The sequence below is a fragment of the Brassica oleracea genome, chromosome C7 (assembly GCF_000695525.1).
Source record: "Brassica oleracea var. oleracea cultivar TO1000 chromosome C7, BOL, whole genome shotgun sequence".
Lineage (NCBI taxonomy): Eukaryota > Viridiplantae > Streptophyta > Magnoliopsida > Brassicales > Brassicaceae > Brassica > Brassica oleracea.
The window spans coordinates 43,039,058-43,050,132 of record NC_027754.1 but is presented as its reverse complement, the minus strand read 5'-3'; the positions used below and the strand labels follow the sequence as shown (position 1 = coordinate 43,050,132).

Here is an 11,075-nt window from a genome sequence, read left to right as displayed (position 1 = left end):
TAAATCTTGGTCTTTACGTGTCTTTGTTACGTCAAGTTTCTTTCGAGCTGGTGGTCTGCCTTTAGTTGCTCGCTGTTTGACCATTCGGACTCCTTGGAGAGGGCTGCTTCTACCTCTAGTTTTGACTATACCTACCACTCTTCTAGTCGTCTTCTTCTTAGCTGGTTGTTGGACTTGCAGTACTTTCTTAGTCGCAGCCCTAGGGGGGTTCTTCTTTCTCGTAGAAGTCGAGGGTCCTAGGCGTAGGGAGGCCGGTGTTCTTTGAGTCTCTTGTTGCGTGGTCGGGTTCTGGTTAATTGGTAGCTGCTGTTCCTCCTGATCATAATGTATTTCAACATCTTGAAGTCTTGCTAGGAGGGAACTCGAGAGGCCTGTTGCTCTTTGGAGTTCCGCACTAGGGGGTTCAATACGCTCAAGGGCTGAGACTCTTTCAGTGGAGTGATTATCTCTTTCTTCTAGCCTTTCTAGAGCTGGGACTCTTTCATTAAAACGAATTTCTCGGTCATCAATTCTCTCCAAAGCTGAGACTCGTTCTCTTGGTTGACTGTTCACTTCCATGAGAGCCGGATCAGCCGGTAAAACCATTGCCTCTCTTGCTGGTCTAGGGGGAGGCGTTCTTGAGCTTTGTGACTTATGGCCCGTTGGGAGGGGGCATCGATCTTCTTTTCTTCGAACAGCTGGTGAGACATCTCTGTAGTTTTTCCTTAGTGCCTCCTGACTGCGTTGTGAAGGGAAGCTGTGATGAGAAGACAGATCACGCTCTTGTGATCTATCTCTTACCCTCCAACGTTCTTCATATGCTCTCCTGTCTTCTTTTCTTGGTGTAAAAGATCTTGTTCTGTCATTGTAAGGGCGACACCCTTGAGCTGGATCTTGTAGACGAGAATGTACTGATCTGTGATTGTACTCTTGGTGCTCCTTGGGGGCCATAGCTCTCTCTCTCTCGAGTACACAGAGACAGATTGTCTAGTGTCGTGTTTGTACCGATGCTCCTCTAGCTTCCTGAGAGTGTTTTGCTGACTTATGCCTTGTTTTATCTCCAAGTTTGCTGATTTATCCCTATTCAGAGGGCAAGTGTCCTTCTCGTGGCATAGCGAGTAGCAGATGAAGCAATGCTTCTCTAATTTCTCATATTCCAAGTCCACTGAGATAATTTCTCCTGAGGGAAGTTCAATAGGGAGGCGCATTTCCAACTTTCTTAGTCCATCAACGAGGACTCTGATTCTTCCTCGATCTACATCTTTGTCGGACATGAGTCCCAATTCTTTGGCAATTCCTTCCAGAGACCAGTAATGTAGAGGGATTCCATGGATTCTGATCCAAAATTCTATCATTCTTGGAAAGGAGTTTGAGACTACTGGCTCCCATCTTTGGAGAAGTATCATCCATCTTTTGTAGTGATAGGGTCCTTTGCGGAGAACTGCTTGCAGCGCTTCCTCTGATTTGAAGCGAATCTGGAAGAGTTCAGGGCCCAACTCTCTTCCCGTGAGTTCTCCTTCAGCACTCCAGTACTGGGTAAGCCAATCGACTACCCATTGTGTCTTCTGAACCGCTGGATTCGTCACTCTTCCTATCAGCGTGAGCTTGTTCTCCTCGATAAGTGCTGTGTTATCACGGGGCGGGATCCTTACTGGTCTTCGACGGTCCGCTCTGTCTGACTCTGCAGTCCATTTTCCTTTTTCAGATCTTGTGTATCTGTGAGCCATGCTCTCCTAACCTCTGAAGACGGGGAGGAGGTTCCTGGAGTCAACTTGACAAAATATCTTGAGGTCTTGAGATGATGGACGAGTAGTTTCACTATCCTCAACTAGGAGGTAAAGAAGATAAATCCTTAAAGAGCTTGTTGTTCCTGAGGTGTGTGGCTTCAGATTTGAGGAGAGGCGAGAAATTTGCTAGAAACCCTAATCGACAATCCTGCGCGAGGTGAGAAGGAGGGGATTCCACTTGGAACGGGGCAAAGAGGAGTAACAGCCATAACAGGATCTACTGTTCTACCGAAGAAAATCTTTTTCTGATGAGATTAGGTCATCGGAGCCGGTTGTGTGCGGCGGATTTCCTTTGCTTTTAACGGCAGGAGGGGTAGAGATTAGACGATCTTCACTGTAGCGAAGGTGAGAAAGTCATCCTCGGGGAACGTGCCTGAGAGCCTTTTTTTTTGCTAAATTTTTTCTCTTGTTAATCATGTTTTTTTTTTATTAAGAAGTTTTTTAAAAGCAATAAAAGTTACTACAAAAGGTTAGCATTTGTTTCTTATTGGGTTCTTAAATATTATGAAAAAAACCAATGGAAACATATGCAAATTGATTAAAAAATCATCCCTGTAAATTAAATGTTATATTTTTGAAAAACGTTATATAAAAAAATATTATTCATTGGTTTTAAATAAGTCGACACAACTGGTGTATAACATAACCTCATAAGATATAATCCATACAACATAAACTAATCAAACATACTTATAACTAAAAATAATAATAGTAATATTAAAAAAAAAACAAAACAAAAAAAAATAGTTTGCACAAATTTTTAATATATATTGTTAAGTAGAATAGTCATTCGTATATTAAAATGGAAAGCAATATATATAGATAAAAATCTTGAAAAGGGTGATTGTTTTACTAATTAACAATTGATATTAAAAATACAATGCAGCTATTTAGATCAAATTTTGAATAATAATTTAGTTTAATATAATAAATATTTAGTTGTAAACTATTTTCTGTACGCTTTTGTATTCTTTTGTATTATGTTATAAATATCTAAACATCAATCACAAAATTTCGGTGAGAATTTAACAGCTTATTAATTTATAGTCTTTTTTTCAAGTTCAACACATAATATATATTGAGTACGAAAAACATAAAAAACCCTAAGATTTGATCATTATATATTATTTATTTCAGTCAAATGCTTTATTGGGTTTTAAATATATATATAAAAATATATTATTTATTTTAGCTTATATTTTACTCTTAATTGGGTACTTATGCCGTGGTTATGGAAGTTATTATCATATAATAACTTATGAGGTGCATCTAATATTCAGAAATATTGTGTAATTATTGATTCAGATGTATAGATTAGGACACTCACACCTAAAAAGAATATGAACTCTGGGTTGTATGCATTAAAAATATTGTAAGCAAAGAGAATTCAACGAATTCTCATGCAACCATATCTTTCACCACCTGTGCATCGTTGATTGGTTTATATCAAATTTAAGCTGCCCAACATGTCAAGCTACGATATTTTAATATTATTGTTTTTGGTTTACATGACTAATAATTAACCGACCTAATAATAAATTTTACTCATAAATGTTTACTTAATCTATAATTACAAGTTCTTCTCTTTTCTCACGATACTATTTAGATTCATCCAACTACATAAAATTACCAAAAATGATGTGATGGCACCATAAAAGAAATACTTATCAAGACACCATGGTATATTTAGTCTCCAAATACAATAACATATACAAAATTTAACTAATGTGTATATTTTAAAATATGAAAATTTATATTGAATATTTACTCTAACTATTTTCATTATTTTCAAAATAGTATCCCGCCCGTAGGGCGGGCCGATCATAGTATGTATATATAGCATTGTTTCAAAAAGAAAAGTATATATAGCATATAATGAATCGGATCAGATATATGTTTCTAAAAATATTAATATTTGTGATTTGCTTCGTTTTCTACGGATATTGTATATATATTAGTATTTGCTTTGCTTCGTAGAGTTACGGACATCCAGATTTTCTGTTCAAATCGAAAATGATAACAAATCGAATCAAAATTTACGGATATTTTGCCTCGTCCTACATACATGTGCACATTAATGTGAACATCTATATAACTAAATATTCACTACAAGTGAGGATTCTAATTCTCTTGGAAACTGGAATATTCTTTTTTTTTTAATGTTTCCTTTCACCATCAACTAAATTCTAATGAAATGGTTTTCTTAATAATTTTTTTTGTTCAATTATTATCTAGATTTGATTTGATTTTTCATGCATTTAGAAATTATAATATGAAACCATTAATTCGACATCAGGACTGTATAAAATTCATATAACATGAAACCAAACAAATAATAATAGATTTTGGTTATCATCGAAAAAACCAAAAAATTCAAATATTTTAACCAAATAAACAAAATAAATATTAATTCAGGTAGTTATATTTTAGTAAATTAAAAACCAAAAAATGAACCTAAAACCGAACCGATATCAAGATTAAACAGACCTAGTGTATTTTATCTTAAGAAATAAATAAATTAATAATTTCATTCCGCGCAAGGTGTGAATTATTACCTAGTAGACTTAATGAATAAGAAGTTCTAATCCCGGAGACCAGTATATCTTTTATAAAATGAGTCCAAAATCATATTAAATTAATTTTCTTCAGGAAAGTAGAACTCTCCCAAAAGAAATCAAATTTGCGATCCCTTAATTTAATTTAGGTAATCCTAGAGTTTTAGACACTACGCTAATTCTTTGTAGCTTTAAAATTTAAGTTAGAACTGAAGTTGTTTTTCATGAATCAAAAGCCGTCTACTTTCGACATGAGTCTACTTTTAAATCATTAAGGGGCAAAAGAGCAGTTAGGCAACTAAACCCCTTTGAACTGTTTTAAAGAAAAAATCCTCTTGTTTGACTTTTTGTCATTTATGCTTTTATTTCACGTGTTAGGAAAAGGAGTTAGTGACAATATTATTGACTCTTATTCTAGTTTTTAAAATAAATACGAGAAAATATGATTTCTTAATTGATTGAAAGTTTTATTTTTTGGTATATTGAAATTAATTGATTGGAAGTTTCTCGGATGTTTCTTTTGTATGTTAGTCTTACACCGAAAGTAAAGCAAGAGAGGGAATAATTACTCTCCATGAGATGGCCATGTATTAACTAATTTATCCTGAAACACACAATAATCATATAAAATATGTTAGATATACAAACCTGATCCTTTTCCTGTCCACAATACAAGTTTGGTTCGTGATTTTAAGTAATAAAGAAAATGTTTTCGGTAACAAAAATATTGTTGTTCTTTAGTTTATATACGTATCTAAAATCTGAGATCAATTAGTTTTGTTCCCAAATATGAAATTCTCTTTTAAAAAGCTATCATTCAACCAAACAAGCAATCCATATATAAACGTTAGGTTTTTTTCTCTCTTGATTTTCGCATGTTTGGTATGAGTGGAGTCGTGTTACAGCCCAGCCACAATACTATTGTATGTCGGGTGGAGTTTTCATATCTTTATATTTTCTTATAACTAAATGAATCAAACCATATCCTAATAGGAATGTTCAAGATACTAAGATTAGACTTTAAGATACTACAAAACTGGATTTTGAAAAATAGTAATAGCAAAATTAGAATGCGCAAATAACACAAAAATAAGTTAGTATAAAATATATTGTTATGTGGATTCTAAACCGATAGTTTTGTTTGACTAAACCACTATCTGAATTGTTCAAAAAAAAATTGTTGAAAAAAGCTTGAACGTGCCTAGGTTTGGTGATTTATTTCACAAGTCACCTATACTTTAACCACTGGACCACACATGGGTGATGGGCGTTCGTAAATCGTAATACTAAGGCAATGTTCCTAAATACTTTTTCTTTCAATAACTGTGCTTTTTCAATTTTCGCTTAACGCTTTCTTTTCGTATGTCAATTTATGTCTTATCATCCTCGACTTTATGCTTATAGATTGGACCGAACAGTGATCACCAAACGGTTTAATAGTATTAATCATTAAATCTTTGAAGAAAGTGAAATTAACTTGTCACCAACCCCGATTTTCCTCCTTACGCTAATTTTGATTTAAAATATAATATGAGAAAACATCAACAACCCGTTTAGAAGACCCATAAAGCTTTTAAAATTATCTCATTTATCCAAATAAATTCTCTTAATTAAATCAAGTGAATAACACTTCTATATAAATGGGGTTTAGGCGATCTTCATTTTACATATCCTCACTACTCGTCTCTAGCTAATTATGGCATCTCTTGCAGAGAAACAACTCCTCAAAGCCCTCTTCTCATTATTTTTATTAGTTCTACTCTTTTCCGATACCGTTTATTCGTCCCGTAAAACATTGGATCAGAGAAAACCATGCAAACATTTCTCTTTCTACTTCCATGACATCCTCTACGATGGCGACAACGTAGCAAACGCAACCTCGGCCGCTATCGTGAGCCCTCCGGGATTAGGAAACTTCAAGTTCGGTAAGTTTGTGATCTTTGATGGCCCCATAACAATGGACAAGAACTATCTCTCTGAACCCGTGGCTCGCGCACAAGGCTTCTATTTCTATGACATGAAGACGGACTTCAACTCGTGGTTTTCCTACACCTTGGTGTTTAACTCGACGGAACACAAAGGCACATTGAACATAATGGGCGCAGACTTGATGATGGAGCCGACAAGAGATTTATCGGTCGTTGGTGGGACTGGTGATTTCTTCATGGCTCGTGGGATCGCCACATTCGTGACGGATCTATTTCAAGGGGCTAGGTATTTCCGTGTTAAGATGGATATTAAACTCTATGAATGTTACTAACTAATTACATGTTTTTATTTTGAAAACTGTGTGCTGACACAGAGATAACATGTGTTACTATTGATAAGTATGGTTTTTGTTTTTTTTTTGTTCTACAGTTTATTGTATGTTTGTGCTTTATATAATTCATGTTATTCCGATTATAGAAGCCCTAATGAACAAAAGAATGTTTCCAGCAAATTATATAATTTAGAATGAAAGACGAAATTTAACTCGCTTGACTAAAAAAAGAATCGATATATAGTTGAACTTTAGTACTATACAAGAACATTTATAAATAGTAAATAACGTAAGAATTTGTTGATGTGTCGCCGTTGACGGACACTATACTGTATATTGTTTCTTCTAATTGATAAATAGTTGAAAAAGGATACAAAAGCCCACCCCAGTTTTTTTTGGTTGCAGCCCAACAGAATAATTCAGATTAGAAAGAATCAGACTGAACCAGATTAGCAACAGAAGAAGGAAGGTAAGGGGTGAGTTTGACAGTATTTTATATGGTTGCCAATCATCCGCTCCAAAAATGAAGATCGTGAAAGTGTATGAGTGATTTAGTTTTCCCTCAATATAAAAAATCAATAGTTGATAATCATTAGAAGAGGTGTGAAGAAACTGGCATTTGAATTGACATAGTTCAGCACACCGCATAAAGTGACAAAGAAAACAAAGGAATTTAATGGCAAAGAGGAAAATTTCCATTGTCTCTGCTCCTTCCCGCTCCGCCATCGTCTATCCACTCACATGCCTCGCCGTCGCTCTTGCTCCTCTTAGCTCAAGGGAGAAATGCGGATCTGCTCAGCACGAGCTTAGACCCAACAGATCTGGGGGTCTCTCTGTTGTTGCACATCCGCCAAGCTCCGTTGAGTCTCCTCAGGCCTCCGGCGAGCACAACCTGACACCGGTGGGGGCTCAGTCTCCTTCACCCGGCGGCCTTAGTGGACCCTGCACCTCATCCGTCAAAATCTCACTTGTATTGGCCTCATCAAACAGTTGAGCCTCCCTTGATGCTATGGGCTTTAGCTCTTCATCTATGGCCAAGTGTGTTCGGGCCTTACGAGTTTTAACGGTTCACTACCATAGCTCTCTCCTACGAATATTTTCGATGTTCTCACCATCCCGCTCACTGAGCATTTCAAATACCGACGACTCTGTGTGAAGTCCTATTCCGGAAACCTCTCTGCACTTAATTGCAACGTTTGGAGATCTAAGCATTTTCAGAGACAGTTTTCAGCTGCTCTCAAAACCCATTGATTGGGTTATTCAACGTCGATTTCGACTTCATCGCGTTCTTTCGAATGCATGTTCGAAGACTATAAGTGAAGCTTCTCTATGGGTCTCTTCTCTTCGAAGCCATCTCTATCCTTTATGTTTTGTTTTTTCTCGCATTGTTTACTGTTTTGAGTTTCTCTCCGATCGTAACCGTCCATTAGGATTTTAGTTTTCAATATAAATAGTTGTTCAAAAAAAAAGAGAAAAAAAATTCCATAAAGAAAAAAGAAGGGAAAGAGGAGATAATGATTTGAAGAAGTAATCGCATAAATATTTTTTACGAAGGTTAATTCTAGACTGTCTGTTCTCAAAAAAAAAAAAAAAATTCTGAGACTACTGTCTAAAAGTTATTGTACCAAGTTACAATCCCACATCATTTTATATGAAATTCACATTTTTTGCAAAAAAAAAAAGGAAAATCATCCATAATAGTCATTCATGATCAAAACCAAATCGGAAAACTCGAACTTAGTATCCAATGATCTCATGGTGAATCCTTAAACCATTAGATCACCCTAACTTGATTACTAAATCCTTGTTTCTTGAAACATACATATATTATATATGACACATCAAAATCGTGGAAAAGATATGACCAAGAATTTTTTTTTACCAACAAAATACAGATTTTAGGTATGACCAATAATTGTTTTTGGCATCAATTGTAAATATCAACTAGGTGGTTTACCCAATTATGGGGGTGTAATCATATTACAAATACTTATTAGTTCATACATTATTTATTCAAATACAAGTATCAAATTATTGTTTATAATTTTAAAACTTTTAAATCAAACATAATATCATTTATATATGACAAAGTATTTCTATCAAAATATTATATACTAAATAATTATCTAATGTAATAATAAAAATATAATTATGCAGTCTAATAATAAAATATTTGAAATCACTATATTCCTTTTTGTTATATAAATTGAAATTTTAATAATAAATAAATAAATAAATAAATAAATAAATATATATATATATATATATATATATATATATATATATATGAATTTTGTTTGTTTTAAACGTTTTTTCTATTTTAACCAATTTTATCATATAAATCTATAATTTATTATCTAATAAATAAAAGCTTAGTTGCCAATTACACTAAAATAAAATACCAACTGATCTTTTGCGTGGACGTTATATAGTTCTAGGTGTATAGTATACCTATATAAATACACAAGTTTACAAATATTAACTGCAAATTATAAAAAAAAATTAATTATATAATAAGTAACATATATATATATATATATATTATATTTTGCTGGTGGGGGGGGGGGGAAGTGGTTTACGTGTTACTAGCTAATATATTATGTTGATAACACTTTAAATGATATAATTAGTAATATAAGGGTCAAGAATGATCTTCGCGTGCTATTTATATAAGTTGCGAAAAATCACTTCGCAAATAATAGTATAGATTGCAAATATCATTGCGAATAAACCAGAGTTCAGCTTCAAACGAGGGACAACGTTAAAGCAAAAAGACTTTAATAAACTACGAAAACGGTGCTTGAACATCCTCGCAATAGCGTCAATCCTCCACTATCATTATCCATCTGAGCTTTCAACTTAGGCACCACAAGCGATATATATGATCGATACCGGTGACCTTGCGTAACACTTTTAGCTATCTACATCCCTATGATGTTGCCACCAGGGCTCACAACTTCCAATAATTTAGATCTCAAAAAATCATGCATTTCTATTGTACTTAAAGACTATACAGATCAGATCCCAAATACCCAATGGGAGCACAACTAAAAAAATAACTACACCTTATCCGAACTATTTAATGGACCGCTATGTTATGGATCAAATTCGAATATATATTTTATTTTAGGTTGAAGATGATGTAAAAAATATACTTAAAGAAAAAGGAGAATACACACCATAAGTGTGTATATGGGCATATGATTTATCTTCTAAATGATCACGTGCCAACTACCCATATTTATAGCGAGATAGAAAATTTGGTCACCCATAAACAATAACAATTATGTTGCTCATTAATGTTTATTGAACATTGTCGGTTGAAACAAGAAGAACAGAACCCTATCAAGCGAACGATCAAAGAACGGTATTATCACATTCACTATATATAAGTCATGGCGACGAGAGGAGTTATACGATGTGTCGAATTTTAACCCGATTATCTAACTGCAAGTGCACAGTAAAGTACGCAGTAGTAATGCGGGATCGAATCCACAGGGACCGATGATCACACGTAGAGTTGCAGACAAGTTAATAGCTACAGCGAACGAAGATATATTTTTGATATTTTTTTATTTAATTTTCTTTAGTGTCACAAAACATAAACAAGCTGTAAAAAGATGATTTAAACAATTTGAAAACTATTTTAAAACAAACGTTGGGCATTGGAAATTCTCAGGGATTTCTTTTTAATCAAGATACAATTAATGGCAGACACAGGGATATATTAAGAACCGTCTAGAACTCAAACACGATATTAGAATTAACCTACTTCCGTAGCGCTAATTCTCTATGTTATAGAAATCTCCACACTAACTTCCGCTGAGTTTCAATTTCTAAACAAGCATTAAGAACAGGTTCAATATGTTCACAAAGCGCAATAACATCAACTTCCGAGGGTTAAGGACACTTTGCTCATCTAAAGTATTTTCGGAAGTTCAAACAATCACTTTCGGTGCATCAAACAATCTGATATCATGAACTAAATGATCAATTCAGTTCAAGCAGTAAGAAATCCATTAGATGAAGAACCAAAACGTAATCCCTTAGTCTACACACGTTTTATGAATCAAAACATCAAGAAATCCCCTATGAGAACCCCTAAACCCAACTAGATGACTACTCACACATAACAAAGCAAGAACAACACGATTTTGATGAAGAAAACATGATAAGATTGTATTAAAACAGAGTAAAGGTTCAGAAGATCTTCTCCAAATGGTTTTCAGATGAACTCCTTTACAAATCTTCACAAATCACACAAAACAAGTTACAAAACTCTCAAATCTCTCTCAAGAACTTGTAAATCTCCTTCTTGGTCTTCCTTGATCTTTTCTGAGTCCCAAAAGTCGAGTTCTTCAATCCATTATTGAGGGGAGTGGGTAAAAAGGAGTGAAAAGCTCGTTGGTGCGTGTGGAGCCCGTAGAGCGTGGGATCAGTCGATCCTCAGTGGTCGGATCGGTCGATCCAGTGCATGAACCCGTACGGCTTTTC

The 11,075-nt window shown here is 34.5% G+C and overlaps 1 protein-coding gene across 1 annotated transcript; it reads left to right on the top strand.

Moving 5' to 3' along the window:
- The first annotated feature begins 5,942 nt into the window (after nucleotides 1–5,942).
- LOC106303920 (dirigent protein 6) lies at nucleotides 5,943–6,723 on the top strand. Its single transcript, XM_013740281.1, has one exon. The coding sequence runs from the start codon at nucleotides 6,018–6,020 to the stop codon at nucleotides 6,579–6,581; it is 564 nt and encodes a 187-aa protein (XP_013595735.1). The 5' UTR covers nucleotides 5,943–6,017; the 3' UTR covers nucleotides 6,582–6,723.
- Nucleotides 6,724–11,075: the final 4,352 nt, after the last annotated feature.